Source organism: Macaca nemestrina, chromosome 1 (assembly GCF_043159975.1).
Source record: "Macaca nemestrina isolate mMacNem1 chromosome 1, mMacNem.hap1, whole genome shotgun sequence".
Lineage (NCBI taxonomy): Eukaryota > Metazoa > Chordata > Mammalia > Primates > Cercopithecidae > Macaca > Macaca nemestrina.
This window is the reverse complement of record NC_092125.1, coordinates 86313201-86335191: the sequence shown is the minus strand read 5'-3', so window position 1 is coordinate 86335191 and position 21991 is coordinate 86313201. Positions and strand designations below refer to the sequence as shown.

General features: G+C 55.9%; 1 protein-coding gene and 1 pseudogene across 2 annotated transcripts in view; one reads left to right on the top strand and one right to left on the bottom strand.

The window, feature by feature from the left end:
* Nucleotides 1–2092: 2092 nt before the first annotated feature.
* On the top strand, nt 2093–6625 carry LOC139355937 (uncharacterized; annotated as a pseudogene).
* Nucleotides 6626–15639: 9014 nt separating this feature from the next.
* Nucleotides 15640–21991, bottom strand: part of LOC105499661 (Wnt family member 3A) — a 93991-nt gene continuing 87639 nt past the window's right edge. For both annotated transcript variants that reach the window (XM_071081699.1, XM_011772389.2), the window contains one exon: nt 15640–17891. In XM_071081699.1, coding sequence (XP_070937800.1) covers nt 17412–17891 — 480 coding nt within the window. In that variant the 3' untranslated portion in view covers nt 15640–17411. The remainder of the gene's footprint in view (nt 17892–21991) is intronic.

The window sequence follows — 21991 nt, the reverse complement described above, 5'->3', positions numbered from 1 at the left end:
GTGGCCCTGACTGTGGGCCTCTGCCTACTTTCAGACACTCCCTTCTGCCCGTGAGACTTTGGCAAGTTGTCTGCCTGCCAACTCCCCACCCTAATACCTTGCCTTCCTTCCCTCCTTCCCTCCCTCCCTCCTTCCTTCTGTCACCCCAGATGGAGTAGAGTGGCATGATAATGGCCATTTGAGCCTTGAGACCCCGGGGGGATCCTGGGGGAGAGGGATCTTTCCCGTCTACTTCCAGGCTGGACGTCAGAACCTGGGATTCTGTAAAATGACCAACTTTGCCCCACAGCTCGGGGCCTGCCTGGGATCTCCTTGGCCACTGTCGAGACCTGTATCTGAGCTCAGAGCCCTGGGAATGAACTGGGTGCTGCCCCAGGGATTTGAAAAGACATAGCTGAAGGTGTGGAGCTACTTTAGGGCCTTTTTGAGTCAGAGCTCTCTGGGGGCAACCAGGGACTGGGGGACAGACAGGGTGTCTGTGGCAGGGGACACAGCCAGCCTAGTGGCCGGGGCCAACACAGAAGAACAGATTGCAGCTCCAAATGTAGAAGCATCTTGGCAGTGAGCTACCATTGCTGTGGGCACACAAGAGGCTAAGCAGACTTTTGACAAAAGGCTCTGCTTGTCAGGGGATGTTGGCATCAAGTAAGGCTTGTTTAAGGCGAGCCTTATGTGGCAGGAAGTCAGAGATGGGAGAGATGTGTTGGTGAGGAAAGCCGGTTGGGGGGGTTCCCTTTGTCCTTAGAGAATGACTGAGTGTGCCCCGTTTGGGAAGGGCAGTGTGGGTGAAGGGGCAGGAGTCTCATCTGGCTGAGGCCTGTAGGTGGGTGTGAGAGAGGTTCCACATGGAGGTGTGATGAGGACACCAGCAGGTGGCTGACCAGGGCATGGGACCATGGCAACCCCTGGGTGACGTTCCCATGAGGTGGTGGGGTGGGGAGTGAGAAAGGGGCCAGCCCCCAGGGATGGGGGAAAGGGAGAGGCACATTGTGAAGGTGCCTGCTGGGCTCCCCTTGGGTAAAGCTGTTCCTTTGAGACCCACCTCCAGGTTTTAGGGGACTGGAGTCTGTACCTCTCTTTCTTTTTTTTTTTTTTTTTTTTTTTTGGAGACGGAGTCTCGCTCTGCCGCCCAGGCTGGAGTGCAGTGGCCGGATCTCAGCTCACTGCAAGCTCCGCCTCCCGGGTTTACGCCATTCTCCTGCCTCAGCCTCCCCAGTAGCTGGGACTACAGGCGCCCGCCACCTCGCCCGGCTAGTTTTTTGTATTTTTTAGTAGAGACGGGGTTTCACCATGTTAGCCAGGATGGTCTTGATCTCCCGACCTCGTGATCCGCCCGTCTCGGCCTCCCAAAGTGCTGGGATTACAGGCTTGAGCCACCGCGCCCGGCCTGTACCTCTCTTTCAGGGCTTCCTCTCCACCTTCCAAGCTTCTAGGCAGAGGCTAGCAGGAGGGGTACGCCTGGGCTGGGGGCCTTGTCTCCAAGATTCGTCACAGACTCACTCTGTGTGTGACCTCCCCAGCTTGGGGGCTGCACGGAGCAGTAATGTCTCAGGACGATATTGGGGACTCCTGTAGGGTGGTCAACTTTTCACCACCCCAGAGAAGGACACTAAAATCAAAGTGGCCAGGCATGGTAGCTCAGCCTGTAATCCCAGCACATTGAGAGGCTGAGACAGGAGGATCACTTGAGCTCAGGAATTTGAGACCAGCATGGGCAACGCAGTGAGACCCCGTCTCTACAAAACATTAAAAACTTAGCTGGGTGTCATGATGTATATATATTCCCAGCTACTCAGGAGGCTGAGGTGGGAGGATCACTTGAGGTCAGGAGTTCGAGGCTGCAGTGAGCCTTGATCATGCCACTGCACTCTAGCCTGGGTGACAGCGAGTCTCTGTCTCCAACAAAAAAAGAACAAAAAACCAAATGGATCTTGTTCCACATAGGGCAGACAGGACCCAGAGGACACAGCAGTCCGCAGCAAAGGCACTGGATTCTGAACAGCCCGTGTCTTGTTTGGGGAGAGGGGAACTGTTGGTCCCGGTATGTGGTCCAAGGCTTGGTGACAAATTCCAGCAAACGTTAGTGGTTTAAAATGGCAGTCCACATAGATTCGTCTCTCACAGTTCTTGGGAAGCAGGACCCTGGGCTCCATGGCAACCTGGTTCTGCTCTAAGGTCTCAACTGAGGTGTCAGTGCCTGGGTTTACCTCGAAGCCTTTGTGGTGGGGTAGGTTGGGCACCCCCCTTCACGTCCAGCTGGAGCCTTGGAGCAGGACCTCCTGTGGAACCAGGGTCTTGGCAGACGTCCTCAATGAGTGACGTTGACACCAGGGCATCCTGGATTAAGGTGGGCCCTGGACCCGTGACAGGTAATCATCTAAGAGAAAGGGGAGGGGATCTGAGATGCACAGATGGGGAACCAGCCGTGAGAGGACAGGGCGGAAACTGGAGTGTGTGGCCATGTGCCTGAGGCACCTGAGCCACCAGGAGCTGGAGGAGGCTGTGCAGGGTCCTCCCCAGAACCTTTGGAGACAGCATGCCCGGGACACTTCAATGTGGGGCTTCTGGTTGCAAAGCTGCGAGGAAATAACTCCCTTGCTGCTGTGAGCCACCCAGGTTGTGGTAACTTGCTGTGGCCACCCTGTGATGCCAGTACACCTCCTTCCCTCATGTCTGTTGCCAAGGCTGGGAGAGTCAAATACCTGGGGCTAAAAGCACTGGGGTTCCTCAGATGATCCTATTTGCACCCCTGCATGGAGTGTCTGCCCACACAGCCTCAGGGTCATGAGTTTTCTGCAGGCAGCCACCTGACCTGCCCAGCCAGGCATGTATCTCCCCCATGGGTGAGTTTGAGAGCAGGTTGGGTCCCATGTAAGGCTCAGGGCTGCTGGGCTTTGATGTCACCTGTTGCCACAGTGACTCTGGCTACTAGGATCAGACTACTCCCTTCCTGGGCACACTGTATCCCAAATCCCCAGAAGAACCAAGGGGATCCCCCAGCACAAGCCTTGTTGGGGAGGGAGTCCTTGGCGCACAGGTTTGAGAGAGAGAGTCGGGGCTGGCCAGGGGGCGTGGCTCGGGCAGAGGAGAGTGCTCATGGTGACCCTGGAGGAGACCCTTCCTTCATTCATTGCTCCCAAGGACAGGTGTTTCTAAAGGAAGCCAGTTGTGGAGAATGTTGGTCCTGCAGTGGTGATTAATGCAAAGATGCCCTGAACAAAGCAGGACACACATGCCTGCCTGGTAGCCCTGTCCAGCTGCTATTCTTGGACGCATGTACTTTTGTGGTGGGACCCGTGAATGTGTGGCTCCCAGTCCTGGGGCACACCCCATTGTGTGAGGCTGGGGGTCTTGTGGGGAGCCAGGCCCCTGGTGTGGGTCCCTGCACAGAAGCCCCACGCAGCCCCTGTTCTGCTGAGTGCGGCTGAAAACCCCCCATACCCACAGCCCTCTGTCCTCAAATTTTTCTCATTTTAAAAATTGTGGTAAAACACCCATAACATAGGACTTACCATTTTAACCTTTTAAAAAGAATTTAAATTTTTTAAAACAGGGTCTTGCTCTGTCACCCAGGCTGGAGTACAGTGGCATGATTTTAGCTCACTACAGCCTCCGCCTCCTGGGCTCAAGCAATTCTCCCACCTCAACCTCTTGAATACCTAGGATGGTAGGCACGCACCACCATGCCAGCTAATTAATATATTTTTTTTTGTACAGACTGTGTCCTACTATGTTGCACAGGCTAATCTCAAATTCCTGGCCTCAGGTGATCCTCCCACCTCAGCCTCCTGAGTAGCTGGGATTATAGGCGAGAGCCACTGCATCCAGTGACTTTTTTTTGTTTGTTTCTTTAATAGCTGCCATCCTGATGGGGTGACCTGGTGTCTCGTGGTGGTTTTGGTTTGCGTGTCCTGAAGGACTCGCGACTTTGAGCGTCTTTCCATGTGCCTGCTGCTGTTTATAGATCTTCTCGGGAGACATGTCTGTCTTCCCTCTCATTCTTGCGTGTGGATGTCCACAGGCAGACCCCTCAGCTGCTCAGCCAGGCCCCTGCTCCTGTCCACAGGGCCCACCCTCCAGATGCATTCCCTGCCCCCCTCCTGCAGGTTCCTGTCCTGGGCATGGTGGCCTAGCCCTCTCTGTCTCCCTCTGTCCCTCCCTCACCTGCTTTCTTCATGGCATGTGCACATCTGACATGGTTACTCGTGTGATTTCTGTCTACCTTTGCTGTGGACACACCATGTCCTCAAGCTCAGCCAATGCTTGAACCAGCAGGCGGGTGGGACTATGCCAGGACTGGACAGTGGCTCAGAGAGGGGCTGGCTGGTCTGGGGCCTGACAGGCGGGAGGAGGAGAGGCCTGCAGCACCCATTGGAGGTGCATGGCTGCCCAGCACAAAAACAGGGGAGGAGGCAGTCAGGCGGGGGCGCTCCTGCCCAGGCCACAGAGCTTTAATTGAAACCCGCCCCGAGCATGACCCCACTCTACCGTGCATTCTTCTCTTAATTGGGGCCCTTCAGGAGGGGCGACTGAGGTTAATTAAAAAGCCCAGCTGAAGGCATTGTTGTCTTCCTAGCATCTGCTGCCAGCACCCGCCTGCCTATGCCCCACCTGTGCCCAAGGCCTGGGCTACCGGGGTGGGCAGAACCATGCCCCAGGGGCCCCCAGCCCCCATACCTGTCACTGCAGCTTGCAACCAGCCTAGGTGGGGGACCTTGCTCATTGCTGGGGCCTTAATGAAAAGGAGACTCCCCCTGGACACCCTGAACTGATGGGCCCCAGTGTTCCCACCATGGGAGGGCGAGGGCGAAGCTGGCTCTGGGACACCAGAGTACCTTGACCTGTCCTGGCCTACTTGTGTCAGCTTCTAACTCCTACCTTGGGGGTCTGGGTGCTGCCCACGGCTCCCAGGCGACTGCACAGTGACCCTGCCCTCTCCCACTCCACTGCCCATCACCTGCAGGCCCAGCTACACACCTACACCCGGGAGACCCCTTTCTCAGGAGGCAGGGAGTAGCCAGGGCTGCCGTGGAAGGTTCTGGGTGCCACAGGAACATGCAGAGGGTGGGTGGCCCCTTGAGGGAGGCTGGCACGGAGGGCAGGGGAGGGCTGTCGCACTGCCCTCTCAGCGTATGCCCTGGGGCTCGGCCGCAGTGAGGGAGCCAGACTCCTTGGAGCAGAAGGAGCACAAAGAGGAACTAAGCTGTCAGGGAGTGCTGGGCCCCCTTCTGTCCCAATGGAGGGGGTGATAGATGAGGAGGTGACAGAGTGTCACTGTGGCCCACAGGACAGCCACCCACCCAGAGCCTAGGCACCCATCTGGGCCTCCCAGGGCTGTGGTCCAGCCAGAGGCCTCCACAGAGTCTGAGTAAGTAGGCAGGTGGTGGGAGGAGGCCCTGTGCACCTGGCACACAGGGGTGCTTGTGATCCAGGAGAGAAATGAACCCTTGGCAACAGCTGGGAAACATCTAAACGACCGATGCACTGGTGCAATGGACTTGCAGGTGCAGACAGCAGCCACACTGAGGGCTAGTTAAGGGGCCCCATTTGCTGACTAGGCACATGGCCTGGAGCCTGGGAGCCAGGCATCACCCCGGGCTGATGGTGTGGAAGCCCAGGGAAGCCCCTTGTGCTACACGGCAGGCCACGATGTCCAAGGGGCCAGGGTGGGATTCATGCCATAAAGGTGGAGGCTGCTTATCAGTCCCAGGCCGCAGAACAGGGGACAGAGGCAGGCGCCAGATCTCCTCCCTGACTCTGGACCGGCCCGCAAAGAAGCAACTCAGAGTGGGCTGTGGCCAACTGCACACCTTTAGGCAGCACTGAGCCAGGATGGCCTGAGCAGAGCCACCTATGGTTAGGCACAGCCCAGGAAAGTGCCCACACTAACAGGGAACAGACTGGCCTCTGACCCTCCACCTGAGGCAGGCCAAGTAACACAGAAATGGGGAGGTGACCAGGACTCTGCGTCTGCAGGATCCCCAAGTGATGCCCCAGACACAAAGTACACAAACCATCATGGACACTGAGCACGGTGCCTTGACACCCCAACAGCACTGTGACCCCTGCACTATCCCCTACACTATCCCCCTACACTATGCCCTACACTATCCACCTACACTATACCCCACACTATCCCCCTTCACTATCCACCTGTAGTGTCCCCCTACACTATTCCCCTTCACTATCCCCACTACAATATGCCTCTACACTATCACCTACACTATCCACCTACACTATGCCCCACACTATCCCCCTTCACTATCCACCTACACTCTCCACCTATAGTATCCCCGTACAGTATCCCGCCTGCACTGTTCCCCTCCACTATTCCCCTACACTATCCCTCTACACTATCACCCTAAACCATCCTTCCTACACTCTCCCCCCTACAGTATCCCTCTACAGCACCCCCTACCCTATAGCCTCAGCAATATCACCCTACACTATCACCCTACACTATCTCCCCACACTATCACCCTATACTCTCCCATGTACACTATCCCCCCTACTCTATCATTCTACACTATCCCCCCACACTATCCCTCTACAGCATCCCCTACACGATACCCTACACTATCACCCTGGCAATATCACCCTACTACACTATTGCCCTACACTATCCCCTACACTACTCCCCTACACTACCCCCTACACTATCACCCACACTCTCCCCCATACTATCCCCTTACACTATACCCTACACTATTGCTTCTGCAATATCACCCTACACTCTCCCCTTACACTATCCCCCCTACACTACCCCTCCCTACACTATCCCCCTACACCATCCCTCTACACTATCGCCCTACACTCTCTCCCGTACGCTATCCCTCTATACTATCACCCTACACTATCCCCTACACTATTCCTCCTGCTATATCACCCTACATTCTCCCCCTACACTGTCACCCTACACTATCCCTCCTACACTATCTCCCTATACTACCCCCCTATGCTATCCCCCTACACTATGGTATGCCCCCATGCTATTCCCCCTACTCTATCCCCCGTACGTTATCCCCTACACTGTCCCCACTATGCTATACCCCTGCACTATACCCCTATGCTATCTCCCCTACGCTATCCCCTTTGTTGTCCCCCCATTCTACCCCCTATGCTATCCCACTACTCTGTCCCCCCGCCGACACTGTCCCCCTATGCTATCCCACTACACTATCCCCCCTACACTATCCCCCTACTCTATCCCCCCCTACACTCTCTGCATATGCTATCCCCCCTACGCTATCCTAGTACACTATCCCCCTACACTGTATCCTACATTATCTCCCCTACACTATCCCCCTACCCTATCCCCCCACACTCTCCCACTGCACTATCTCCCTACACTCTCCCTGTACACTATCCCCCTACAGTATCCCGTACGCCATCCCCCCCACACTCTTCCCCTACACTATCCCCCCTACACTCTTCCCCTACACTATTCCCCCGACACTATCCCCTCTCTGCTACCCCCCCACGCTATCCCCCTACACAATCCCCCGTACCATCCCCGTGCACTTTTCCCTTGCACTATCCCCCTACTTTATCCCCTGCACTCTCCTCCCTACGTTCTCCCCTACACTATCCCCCTACACTATCGTCTCGACACTATCCCCCTACACTATCCCCCACACTCTCCCTCAACACTATCCTCCCTTCACTATCCCACTACACTATCACCCAATGCTATCCCCCTATGCTATCCCTCTACACAATCCCTCTGCACTATCCTCCCTACACTATCCTCCAATGCTACCCCCCACACTCTCCTTCTACACTATTCCTCTACACTGTACCCTACACTATCCTCCTACCCTCTCCCCATACACTGTCCCCCCATACTATCCCCCTACACTATCCCCCCTACACTATTCCCCTACCCCATCCCCCCTACGCTATGCCTCTACACTATCCCTTACCTTATCCCCCTATGGTATCCCTACTGCGCTATCCCCCTACACTATACCCCGATACTATCCCCCTATGCTATCTCCCCTACTCTATCCCCCTACGGTTTTCTTCTACACTATCCCCCATGCTATCCTCCCTACGCTCTCTCCCTACACCATCCCTTATGCTATCCCCTTACGCTATCCTTGCTATGCCATCCCCCAATGCTATTACCCCTTCGCTATCCACCTACACTATCCCCCTACCCTATCCTTCTACGCTATCCCCCACCCTATCCTTCTACTCTATCCCCCTTACACTATCTCCCTACACTCTCCCCCTACTCTATCCCCCTAAGCTATCCCCCCTACACTATCCCTCTACACTCTTCCCCCCACACTATCCCCCTACATTATCCCCTATGATATCCCCATGCTATCCCCCCTACGCTATCCCCCTATTCTATCCCCTTATGCTATCCCCCTACACTATCTGCCTACACTATCCCCTCTACATTATCCCTCCTACACTATTCCCCCTACACTGTTCCTCCCACAGTATCCCCCTACATTATCCCCCAACACTATCCCCCTACATTATCCCCCAATGATATCCCTCTGTGCTGTCTGCCTATGCTGTCCCCACTACTCTATCCCCCTATGCTGTCCCCACTACGCTATACCCTTAGGCTATCCCCCATGCTATCCCCCTACACTATGTTCCTATTACGCTATCCCCCCTACACTATCTCTATATGCTATCCTCCTACACTATCCCTCCTACGCTATCCCCCTACACTATCCCCTTTACACTATCCCCCTACACTGTCCCCTACACTGTCCCCCCTACACTATCCCTATATGCTATCCTCCTACACTATCCCTCCTACACTATCCTCCTACAGTATCCCCTTTATACTATCTCCCTACACTGTCCCCTACAGTATCCCCCCTACACTATCCCTATATGCTATCCTCCTACACTATCCCTCCTACACTATCCTCCTACAGTATCCCCCTACACTGTCCCCTACACTATCCCCCCTACACTGTCCACCTACACTATCCCCTTACGCTAGCCCCCCTACGCTATCCCTCACGCTATTTCCCCAATGCTATCCCCCTGACATTATCCCCCTACGCTATCCCCCTATGCTATTCCCCATACACTATCCCTCTATACTATATCCCTACTCTATCCCCCATGCTATCCCCCTACACTACCCCCTACATTATCCCTTTACACTATCCCCCTATGGTATTCCCCCTACACTATCCCTTTACACTATCCCCCTATGCTATCCCCCTTATGCTATCCTCCTACACTATTCCCTACAGTATGCCCCACGCTATTCCCCCTACACTATCCCCCCTACACTATCCCCCCTACACTATCCCCCCACACTATCCCCCTACACTATCCCGCCTGTGCTATTCCTCTGCACTACCCTGTCTACACTATCCATTCTTCTACATGCCCTGTACACTCTGGTCTACACTACTTGCTAACACTGCCCCTCCTGCACTCTCCTGATGTCCAGCATCCCACATCCTCCCCAGCCTTTGGTGTTGGTGCTACAGGCTGCCTGCTCCAATGAGGAGTGGCACTGCAGGGCAGGTGCCTCATGCCAGGCCTTGAATGGAGTGGGGAGAGGGCAATGCCAGTCTGGCCTCTTGGCCTTCTGCTATGGTGGGGTATTTGGGCAGCAGAAGAAGACAGGATCCTGGGCACTGGCTCTGGGGCATGGTCTGCCCACCTCAGGCTCGTGAACGAAGGGGAGACACCTGGGGAAATCCACTTTTCCCAGCCACACATCCAGCCCATATGCCTGCGCCTGGACTTACGTGTTTCCTGCTCCTGCCAGGAGGCCGGGCCTCGGCATTCCAGTTTGTAATTCTGCAGCTGGCCACTGGGTGGGCAGGTGAGGTGTGCTGTTGGAAGGAGACCCAGGCTGGGACCCAGCCAGGAAGCTCTGATCCCAGCTGGGTCTAGAGGGCAGTACTCCCCAGGGGCACCTGAGGGTATGGTGGAGCCTTTGCAACTTCCACTGGAGGAGGTCTTTTTGCTGCCGATGCCTCACCTCTTCCTAGAAGCTCTCTTGGGTTAATCACAGTCCCCTGCTTGTGAGACCACAGCTCCTCAGTCTGAAGGAGGCTCCCCTGAGCTGGGCCTGGATGGGATGTCCCACCCCTGCTTCCTCCCTCCCAGCTAGCCTGTGTTTGGGTGGACAAATCCTCCTCATCTTCGCACCATAAACACCAATTTGCAGGGCCCCGAGAGCCAAATGACTGTTTACTGTGTGCTCTAGAGGCTCAAATAAAAAAAAAGAGAGAGAGAGAGAGAGAGAGACAAAAAGAGAGCAAGGAGTCAGCTTGGAGCTAAACAGCAATTAGCACCTTCTGCTGAGCTCCCATCCTGGCCAGGCAGGCGGGTGGTGGCTCCCAGGCTTCAGTGGGGCCCCTTCCAAGGGCTCCCCTGCTGCCATGGGCACCCACTTTTTTTCTTGGCATCCGCAGAGATGCAGTCTCAGAATTACAGGAGGATGTTGGAGCCCTAGGAAGTGTCCCCATGCTCACCTCCTCCTGGAAGCCCTCCCAGATGATCCCAAAGGCAATCACTGACAGCAGTCCAGTTCTGCAGGGAGGAACACTGACCTAGTCCCCCAGACCTTGGAAGTTGCTCCAGGAGGTCTTGCCTCTGGGCCCCAGGGCTCCGGACCCATGCAAGACTCCTGCAGGGACCTGAGTGCCCTGTCCTGAGGCATCCATCCTGAGGGTTTCAGAGGCAGAAAGGGGGATCCATGAGGGGAGGAGACTGGGAAAGAGGGCTGAGCTGTCCAGGAGAGGGGCTGGGGCCCGTGGAGGGTGGTGGTGCCACTGTAGGGCAGAGGGAACTAGGGCCCATCCAACGTCTACAGCTGGACCTCAGGGTGAGACTGCTTCCCCCAGGACCTGGGATGAGGCTGTGTCTCCCAGACCCCAGGGCAGGGCCCTGTCTTCTCATATTCCAGGGTGGGGCACATCCCCAGCTCAGTCCAGGCTGAGGGTCCGCACTTGTCTTATCTGGACCCGCAGCCCAGGGTGCTCCAACCTCCTCTACCCTCCGCCAGTAGCCCAGGAAGGGCAGGGCCTACAGGTGGAAGGGCAGGGTCTCGGGACAGAGCCTGGCAGAGGGCAGAGGCTGGCTCAGCATCCCAGGGGTTCCCCTCTGGTTCTCCCTTGGACTTTCTCTCATGGCTTCTCACTCCAGGCTTCAGTGCAGGGTGGACAGTCCACCCACCGAGGCCCGCCCCGGGCTCGGGGACCAGGGTCCCCCACTCTGATGATGCCAGGCTCTGAGTGCACAGCCCTGATTGTAATTCCTGGTGAGAGGCTATTTGCAGGGCAAAGGGTGGAGGTATCCACCTGGCTGAAACACTGGGTAGGGCTAGGCTAGAGGAAGGCTCCAGGGAATGAAGTTACAGGGTCAGCTTATCGGGGAACCTGTGGCCAGGGCAGCCTTGCTAGGGCTTAGGAGTGGCTGATGTCTGATGATGCCTCAGACACTCCACCTCATACACAGACAGGCGTACTGAGGCCTGGATGGCAAGCTGGACCTGACACCATTTCTACAATGCCCTGGTCCTTGGAGGACCCCCTCCAAGGAAAAGGACTGGGGTGTGGCACTCCCAAGTCCCAGCTTCTCTTCCTCTTCAGGGGCGTCCCCCAGGCCTCGCCTTCCCCAACAATAAGCTTCTAGAATGTTCCTTCTTGAGGATGGCCCCAGGGACTGGAGGGAACCCCTATATTCCTTCCTGGCTGCTCAGCCTGTGTCCTGGAGTTCCCTGGAGGCCGTGACAGACCCCACTCCAACCTCAGACAGGCCGAGGAACCCCTGGGCCAAGGCCATCTTTTGGGCTATGTCAACTCCTGGGGTAGCAGCTGTGCCCCTGGGAGCTGACAGGCCCAGAGCTTGGTCAGGGGTCCTGCCCTCTCCTCTCCCACCCACTGGAGGGTGGTGATGCCAGGCCCACACTAGGGGAGCTAGGCTGGATGTGGAATCCGGTTGAGAGGGGAGGGGCCATCTCCACTGATGGGCCTCTCTGACCCCCACCAACCCAGCATGGCCCAGAGAGGACCCATGATGGAGCAGGGGCAAGGACCAGGACCGGCAGGGCCTCAGGGCACACCCAGCCCAGGCTCAGCGCTGGGGATGGCACTGGGCAATCAGTAAGTAGGGCCTCACCCCCACCCCATGTTGGGCATGGGGACCTGGAGCTGGCCTTGCACCTGCCTACTGCGGTCCCAGCGTCCTGGGGAGGCCAGGCTGGCAGCCTCCAGGCTCCTCCTTGAAGGGAGAAAACTGAGGCCTCAGGATCCTGAAAGTAGGTGTGGGGAGGGGGTGTCAGAGAGAGGAGGGGTGCCCAAGGTGAGGGCCAGCCACACCCCTCTGGGACTTCAAAGCCCACAGGGTGAGATGTGCAGGGGGCTGGGCAGGGGAGCCCTGGTGGGGTGGGGCCCCACCACCTCCGGGCCTTTTATATGGTTATTCCTGTCCTGTCTCAACTACCTGCGAACAGGCCCACCAGGCGCATTTCCTCCTTCTGCAGGGCGGGTGGGCAGGATGGGCTGTAAACGCCCTGGGGGGTGGCTTCTGAGACTGACTTGGAGGCCTGCAGGCTCTGGGGGGTTGGGGGCTGGGGCTCCGAGGGTGATGCTTGCCCTTGGCAGGTGAGGGAGGCCATGCACCAGGTGCAGCAGCCCAGGCCAGCAGGCCCTTGAGAGGGAAGACCTCCCTTGGCTCCCTGCCTTTTGCATAGAAGAGAAACTGAAGCCCAGGCAGGGGCAGGGCTTGCTCCTACACAGGGTGAGTTGAGGGTTTTACCTCCCAGCCCCCATCGCCTATAAACTGGGGTGTGTCCTATGGCCCCAGGGGCTGCAGACCAGCTGCACCCCATTCCTCAGAGACACATCCAGGACCTCTTGTGGGGTCACCCTCTGTCTGTGCTAGGGCCACCATGGGGATGAGGACTGCTGAGACCATCTTCACAGTGGTCCTTCACACCCGGCCTGCAACGGGACCTTGGGCTCTCCACCCAGATGGCCCCCTGGGTGTCCAGCAGGCTGTGTGTCCTCAGGCCAGCACCATCCCCTCTCTGGACCCCAGCAGTGGAGATAGAACCTGGGTGCTGGGGATCTCTCTGGGGCCTCTGGGGCCTACCTCAGCTTCAAGCCCCCAGGTGGCCCCACACTCTCACACCCTCTGCCTGCCCAGCTGCCTCCCGGCTGGGTCAGTGTCTTTCATCTGCAATGCCCCCAGCACTGGGGCCCAGTAGGTGCCAATTAGGGTGGCTCTGCCCTGGGTCCTGACTAAGAGGCATGGTGCCCATGGGCCGGGGCTGACCAGGGGCTCCTGTCAGGTGCTGCCCTCCCCCAAGGACTGATGCTTTATGGCTATTGCTCAGGAGGGCCTGGCGGGTTGAGCGGGCTTGGGGTCCCCTCACTGGTGATGCACCACGGGGGAGAAGGGTCCTGTGTCCTTAGTCACTGCCTCCCTCGTTGTAGACAGCAGCACAGCTGCCCCCTGGGGTCCCCCTGGGAATTCCAGTTGCCCTGCCTATGGCGCGTCAGAGCTGCCCTGGAGCAGTGGGTGACCTGCCTGGGATGGGCGTCACAGCCCCAGACAATGAGGCCATGGCTGGGAGTGATATTGGGGTGCCCAGCAGACCTCGAAGCTGATGCACAGTTTTGGGAGGCAAGGGAGAGGGGAACCTGACCTCCAGAGCCCTGGACCGGGTCCCTTCTCCCCTGGCCCTGACAGGCCCTGGGTAGCTCTGTGCTCCCGTGGCTGGTGGCTCTGGAGAAGCACTCCCTCCCCACAACCACCCCAGCAGCCACACTTCAGCCCTCATCCCCTCCTAGGCCTGGCCTCCTTGACTGTCCTCGGCAGGGGCCTCTGCTTCATGAGGCTCTGCATGGCTGCTGCAGGCAGGGGTTGGGCAGTGGCCAGACCTGGGCAGGAGTCCTGTGCAGCAATCAGGGTATGCTAGAGGGCAGCATGCTATCTTGCTCTGTGGGTGCTATGTTACCCCACTATGCCAGCACTGTGAAGAGGCCCTGGGCATTAAATGGGGTGGAAAGACCTGACCTGGGGTGGGGAGGAGCAGGGCCCTGGTGGGGGCCGGGCTGGATCTGTAGCCTCAGGGAGGTGGCTGGGGCACAGGACCAAGGGGTCCTGGGGAGTGGGTAGTGAGGGGCAGGTAGGGGGTTTGGGAAGGCCAGGCTTCTGGTGGACCACTCACAAAGGTGAGGAGCAAGGCCTGTAGCTTGAAAATGGCGCCCAGAGAGGGCAGCCAGGCCCAATGTGGCCTAGAGAGTGTGTCCTGCTGGGCAGCCATGAGGGCACCTTGGAGCGAGGGTGTGGGGAGGGAGGTCAGCAGTCCCTCAGGCCCCTCTGCCCAGCCTGAGCTACATGCCCTGAGCCTGTGCCCTCAGGGTCTGGGATGGCAGGTGACTGGCAGGGTCAGGGGACACTGTGCCTGGAGGGGTCATGCCCCTGCCTGGGGCTGGCCTGTCTCTGGCTCTTGGGGCCGGGAGATTGTGTTCTCATGGCCTCCATGCCTAGGATGCTGGTGCACCCGCCCCACTCCTGGGGCTGCCTTGACCCCCGCTTCCTACCACAGGGCACACTGGAGGATGGCCAGCCCTTCCTGTTCTCTTCAGGCCTGGCTCCCTGCCGGCGTGCACATGGCCTGAGTATGGTGGCTGTGTTGGGCCTGGCCTTCAGGCAAGTGCACTGGTTGCTCCACCTCCATGGCTTTTTCCCTTGGCATTCACTGCCCTGAAGGTCTGGCTGGGCATCCAGACAGGGCCCAGAGATGGGCACAGGGACCGGGCAGGCATGGGAGGGCAGAGAGTGGAGCAGAGATCCTTGGTGGGGCTGAGATGGGGAAGGCATGGCCTTGAGACAGCCCTCGGGCCCCTGCTGCCTGTTTCCAAAGGCACACCCAGCACCCCTAGTGAGGCCACATGAGGGCTCCTGTCAGTAGGATGGCTTACCTGTTCCAGGGGCTCTCCCTGCCTTCCTTGGCTGGGGAAAGGAGATGGGGGCTCCCACAGGCAGGGCACCCCTGTGCACAACCCTACGAGGTGAGGGTCCCAGAAGAACTCTTTATGGCCAGCCCCATCCCAAGGTCCTGCTTGGATCCAGCTGATCCTACACTTAGAGGCCACCAGCCACCCTGCCACTGTCCGCAAACCCAGAGAGTTGGGGGCACGTCCATAGCTGGTGCTGGGGTGTCCGCTGAGTGAGTATGGGCTCTGCGGGAGGGGAGGTGGTGGGCATCCTGCTGCTCTGACTTGTTGGGGGCTCAGCCAAGCCCCTTACCTTAGGGCTACCTACTTGGGGACTCCAGGTGCCTGCCGCTGTCTCCCTATCAGAGGCTCTACCCTACTCCAGGCCTTGGTGCCAGTGGCCATTCCCTCAGCTTAACTATCCTTATTCCTTCCACCTGGAATTCCAGCTCTGGAGGTCCCCTACCCATCATGGCCTTGGGGCATCCCCCTGCCCCTGGACCCAGGCCCTGAGATCCTGAGTAGGCATCTTCTCAACTCTCCCAACATTGTGCTGACCCACCACCAAAAATCCAGCCCAGACCACAGCCTTGATGGCTTGTTTCTGTTTTTTCACTTTTCCCATTGTTTGAAACTCACAAGCTATGACTAAAATAATTTCTTTCATAGAAAGAAAAGGAAAAAAAAACACAACACATCTATTCGTCTAACTCCAGTGGACAGTGGATATAGCAGCATCAGATATAACATTAAAACCAAAACGCAGAATTTGAGGCAGAGGATGGCGGTGTCCCCTCTTCTGGGCTCTTGGGGCGCCCCGCCTGGCCGCGTCTCCTCCTCGCACCTTGAGGGTGGGAGCCGGTTCACAGTGGCAGAGGCTGAGGGGCGCTGACCATGGGGCAATCAGGGATATGGGCCGGGTGGGTTCAGCGGCCTCGTATTCATTCCAGGGCCAGGCAGATGAGTTAGGAGGGGCCGGGCCATTGGCTCCAGGAAAGCGGACCTTTGCTCCAGTCCCGCCATGAGAGGCCAGGAAGGGGGCCGGCCCATCTCAGGGCTGTGGGACCTTCGCGAGCAGCACAGTGGGGTAGGGGGGGTGATACCCCCCAAACCTCCCGAACAGCCCCCAAATGAGACCAGCAGTTCTGGGCAGCCTGGGGGGACTGGACCCCTCTTCCTACCTTTATCTTATAAGGGGCTGTGGACAGGCGGAGGAAAGGGAGGGACGGGACGAGAGGCTTCTATCTCTCCTGTGGCTGGATGGAGTGCAAGTGGGGAGACCCGAGGGCAGGGAGGAGGGGCTGGGCAGCTGCAAAGAAGAGGGCGCAGCTGAGTAGCGCAGAGACGGGCGGGGCCTGGGGCGCAGCAGGCCGGCTCCCTAGGAGGAGGACCTGACGGTGTGGTAGCCCGGGCAGGGCGGACCTCTTTGGGAGGGCCTCAGTCACTTGCCTCCGCGAAGCCCCGGTCCTCTCCCAGGACCGAGCTTGGTCTTGGGGTTGGGGGCTGGGAGGCGCTTCAGGCTTTCCCCAGTAGAGTTCCTGGTCAGGTGGGTGGTCAAACCCCAGGCAGAGGAAGGGGTGGCACAGGCGTCGGCGCGCCTGGAGCATTCCAAAACCAGGCGCTTGGAGAGGAGCCCTAGGATCCCAGGGGCATGGGTTGGGGACCCGACTCGCTTCATGGAACCTTCCCAACTAGACACAGGGGTGGATGGAACCTTACAGGGGATTGGGGAGGAGGGAGCTAGTGGGCTGAATTCTCTGCTCTGGATCCCGGATTCCTGGGCGGTTCCCAGGGAAGTCCCACCCGCGGAGAGAAGCCCCGCCCCATCGGAGCCTTGTCCCAGAGGAGCCCCACCCACAGGAAGGAGCCTATGCAGGCCACGCCCACCCAGAGCCACAGTCCGCATGGAAGGGGCCCTGCCCTGGTCAGGAGAAGCTCTGCCCCATCCAGGCAGAAGCCCCATCCACCATGAAACCCCACTCCTAAGGAGGAGCTCCGCCCCCAGGGAGGAGCCTACCCCAGAGCCCTGCCCCATCCTAGAACCCCGCCTCCTTCAGGAGGAGCCCCACCTGCAGGTAGAAGCCTACCTAGTGCCCCGTCCACCCAGAGCCACGCCCTCGCAGGAAAAGCTCTGTCCCACCCAGGAGAAGCTCCGCCCACCATGTAGCTCCGCCTCTGTCCTGGGGAGCCCAGTCTCCAGGGAGAAGCCTACGCAGAGCCCCTCCCCATCCTGGAGCTCCGCCTCATTCAGGAGGAGCCCAGCCACCAGAGAGGAGACATTGGCTCCAGCGAGGAGCCCTGCCTTTAGGTAGGAGTTCTGCCCCCAGGTAGGAGCTCCACCCCCAGGGAGGAGTCCCGCCCCCAGGGAGGAGTACTGCCCCTTTTAGGTGAGAGTCCTGCCCCACCCAGGGAAAAGCCCACCCCCAGGCAGGGCCCGCCCCGTCCAGGGGGAGCCGCGGCCGGTGCCTACTTGCAGGTGTGCACGTCGTAGACGCGCGTGCACTCCTGGCAGCTGACGTAGCAGCACCAGTGGAACACGCAGCGGCACTTCTCCCGGCGCCGCTCCGCTCTCGCGTTGTGGCCGCGGCCGCAGCACAGCAGGTCGCAGCCGTCGATGCCGTGCGAGCTGACGTTGCAGGTCCGGTCGCGCGTGCCGAAGGAACCTGTCTCGGGGTTGGGCTCGCAGAAGTTGGGCGAGGCCTCGTAGTAGACCAGGTCACGCTCCGTGGGCACCTTGAAGTAGGTGTAGCGCGGCCGCAGGGTCTCCACCCATCCGCGGGACTCCCGGTGCTTCTCCACCACCATCTCCGAGGCGCTGTCGTACTTGTCCTTGAGGAAGTCACCGATGGCGCGGAAGTCGGGTTGCGACCACCAGCATGTCTTCACCTCGCAGCTGCCCGACAGCCCGTGGCACTTGCACTTGAGGTGCATGTGGCTGGCAATGGCCTGCGGGGCACGCGCAGGAGCCAGCGTCAGGGCGGCCCCCTGGTGCGTCTCCCCGAGGAAACAGCATTACATGTCGCCCGCAGCCCACTTGCTCCATAAAGTCCCCGGGCAGAGGGAGCAGACTCCCAGACAGGGCCCCAGGGCCACCCCCTTCCTATGGTGCAGATACTGGTGCCTGCTCCCTTGCCAGACCCAAGCCTTCCCAGGTCAGGGCTTGGGGGACTCCCCTGTCCCCGTCTCCTAGCTGAGTACTTCTACACTGTCTAGGGTGGAGTGAAGGAAGGACAGAGTTGCAGCGTGGGATGCCATACACGAAGAGCCACGGCAGTCAGAGTGCAGGGATGCAGGGGGATAGGCGTTCCTTCTGACTCTGAGGACCCAGGCACGCTGCCCAGAGGAGGTGTATACGGCCTGGTGGAAAGGCAGGAGTCCTGAGCATGAGTAATGAGTGGCCGAAGAAGCTGGTCACTGTATGGGTACTACAGAGGAAGAGGAAGGCAATGTTGGGACGTAAGGGGACGTCCTTACCTGAGGGGATGGGGCAGGACCTGGCTGAGGAGCAAATGGTTTCTCCTACAGGCAGTGGAGAACTCAGCTCCTTTTCCCTTCTTTCTTTGGGGAAGGGGTGGGGGTGAGTGTAAAGGGGCATGTGAACATCAGAACAGTCTAGGTGGCACTGCACTGTGGCAGCCACTGGCCAGACAGGAGCCCGTGAGGCATGGCAGTGCAAATTCAGAAGTACTATAAGTGCCAACTGCATGCTGGATTCCCAAGACTTAGTGTACAAAAAGGATGGGAAACAGCTCATTCATAATTTTAATACTGACTACATTATTGAAAAGATAGCATGTCGGCTATCCTGAGTTAAATAAAATTTAGTATTAAAATTTGTTTCTGGCCGGGCAGGGTGACTCATGCCTGTAATCCCAGCACTTTGGGAGGCTGAGGCGGGTGGATCACTTGAGGCGAAGCCCCGTGTCTACTAAAAATACAAAAATTAGCCAGGTGTGGTGGCGGGCGCCTGTGGTCCCAGCTACTTGGGAGGCAGAGGCAGAATTGCTTGAGCCAGGAGGGGGAGGTAGCAGTGAGCAGAGACTGCACCACTGCACTCCAGCCTGGGCTACAGGACAGAGTCCGTCTCAAACCAAACCAAACCAAACCAAACCAAACCAAACTGGGCTACAGGACAGAGTCCGTCTCAAACCAAACCAAACCAAACCAAACCAAAACCAAAACCAAAAAACTTGTTTTACCTGTTTACTCTTTAAATGTGGCTACTAGAAAATTTATAATGATCTTTGTGTCATTTGTGGGACAAATTATAATAATCCATGAGCCATTTGTGGCTCCCATTCTACTTCTATTGGACAGTTCTAATCTAAGGCTTCAACTGGGCTCTGGGTCCCAATCTTGCCTCCTCCTCATCCCCTTCTGGCTCTTTCTTGAACTCCTCCCTCTGATATTGACTGTTTCCTATGGGCATCTGCAGAGTAACATATGCCCCGCCCTGCCCAGTCTAGTTTATCTAATATCCATTTTGTTTCCTCTTTTGTTTTAGTTTTATGTTGGATCAAAGTTACATAGGTGCATACTTTAGAGAGTCCAACAGTTTCCAAGACCTGTTTAGATAAACAGGAATTCTGGTCCTACATGCAGCCCCTTGCAATGTTTACAACTCTAATAACACACTTATCTTGACACCTCTTGATTTTTCAGCATTAGGCATTATTTATTGGCCTCTCGCCATGGTGGATGGCAGTTAGTTTTCTCTCCTTACTCCACCATACTGATGTACACTTCCCAACCACCAACCACTCCTGCCCTAAAAACTAGCTTAATTTCACATCAGTATTCACTGCTGGTGGTATTGGGACAACTTTAAGTGTCATACATTATGATGACTTCTTTTCCTCAATGACTTTTTGTAGTTGGTATTATCAATGTACCTGTAACTGATTCAGCCTCCAATTCTCCCTTACTTATCTAAATATTCTCTTCAAAATGTCCAAACACATCAGCTATTCTATCAATTTCATCTTCTTGCAGATATTTTTTTTCCCAGAAAAGATCTTGTAAATTTTTTGGAATGTCCATGTCTAAAAACAATCTTTTCTACTATCCCACTTAATCGATAGTTTTTCTGGGAAGTGAATTCTTCGCTTAAAATTCATTTTTACATCTTGGAATTCAAAAGTATTATTACTCTGTTTTCTTCTAGCTTTCATTATTGCTCCTGAAAATTCTGGTACTAGTTTGATTCCTGATTCTAAAGCCCAAACATTCTCCTTGGCAGCTTGGAGGACTGTTCTATGTGGTAGGCTCTGAACATCACAACAGTGTGTCTTGAAGTAGATCTTTTTCTTCTGTTGTTCTAGTCACTTCGTGGGCCTGTTTGGTCTGAAACCTGTGCTCCACAGTTGTGAGGAAGCTTCCTGCCTTGTTTCTTTGCTGACTGCCTCCTCTTTTTGTTTGTCACTGTCTTTCTTGGACAGATCCTCCAAATCTTCTCCTTGCTCTTATTTTTAATCTCTCTCTCTCTCTCTTTTTTTTCTGTCTTGTGGGAGGGTGTCTCAACTATCTTTCAATTTGAAGATTTTTGCTTCTGTTATCATATTTTTAATTTCTTTTTTTTTTCTTTTTTTTTTTTTTTTTTTTGAGACAGAGTCTCGCTCTGCCGCCCAGGCTAGAGTGCAGTGGCGTGATCTTGGCTCACTGCAAGCTCCGCCTCCCAGGTTCACGCCATTCTCCTGCCTCAGCCTCCCGAGTAGCTGGGACTACAGGCACCTGCCACCTCGCCCGGCTAGTTTTTTTGTATTTTTTAGTAGAGACGGGGTTTCACCGTGTCAGCCAGGATGGTCTCGATCTCCTGACCTCGTGATCCGCCCGTCTCGGCCTCCCAAAGTGCTGGGATTACAGGCTTGAGCCACCGCGCCCGGCCCATATTTTTAATTTCTAAGAGCTCTTTTGTAACCTGAATGTTTAAAATTACCATCCTGTTCCAATTTCATGGATATAGTGTTTTATCTCTTTGGGGATATTAATGATCATCCTTTGAAGTTTCATCTCTCTTTACAATGTCTCTTTCCCATAAATTTTGTTTGAGTTTGTTTGTTTTGGACTCTGCCATTGTTGTTGTTAGAGGCCTTCCTTAGAGGTCTGATGATCCTTGGCTGTCTGCTCATATTTAAACATGGGACACTAAAAATCTTATTGGAAGTTCCTGTACATGGGAGAGACTTGTCAGCCTTGGTCCTCTCTATAGAGTGATCTAGCTGCATTGCTTTATTGGGACCTTCCACAAGTCACTGTCTTGAAGTCTCTTTTGAGTTGGTCAGAGTCCCCAGAGCAGAATCTTCCATCCTCTTGCCTGGAGGATAACTAGGGTTCACAGCTAGCATTAGGAAATCAGGAGGAGAGAGAAAGGCATGAACTTCCATATGTAGAGAGAAAATTTTCACTTTGGAAGCTTTACTCTGAGATGTGCTTGGCGTCCCTCAGATCAGAGACCTCTGCTTTGCAGAAAACAAACCTCCAGACTTCAGCCACAGGGAAAGGAGAGGCTGCTGCTTGGCTACAAAGAGTGGGGTAGTGGAGTGAGTGGGCTATAAAGGACTCTGAAAATCACCTTTCAACCAATCTTCCTGTTTTCAGTCCCATATTTATCTCAACTTATCAAGATATCAGATACTGGGAATTCCTAGACTGGTTCTCAAATTTCTCCTCTACTGGCTTAAGACTCAGTTTTCTTGGGTCCGCTTGAGGATTCATCTATCTGCTTTTAGCTTTCAAAGTTTTGTTAGCATTGTTTCCTCTTTATTTTCTGTATTCTCACGAGTATCCATCTCTATCTATTCATCCATCTATCTAATCTATTTATCCATACATCCTATCTATCTATATTAGCATGCATATCTATGTATAATCTCTATGCACTATTTATATCCATTTATATCTGTCATCTATATCTACTATTACCTGTCTCTATTTATATCTATTTATATTTTATTTATATTTATCTCTACATATCTATTTATTTTAAAATTAATTTATTGTTATTTTAGTGGGTTCCAGGAGAGTGCAGACGGAAGTGTTCAGCTTCT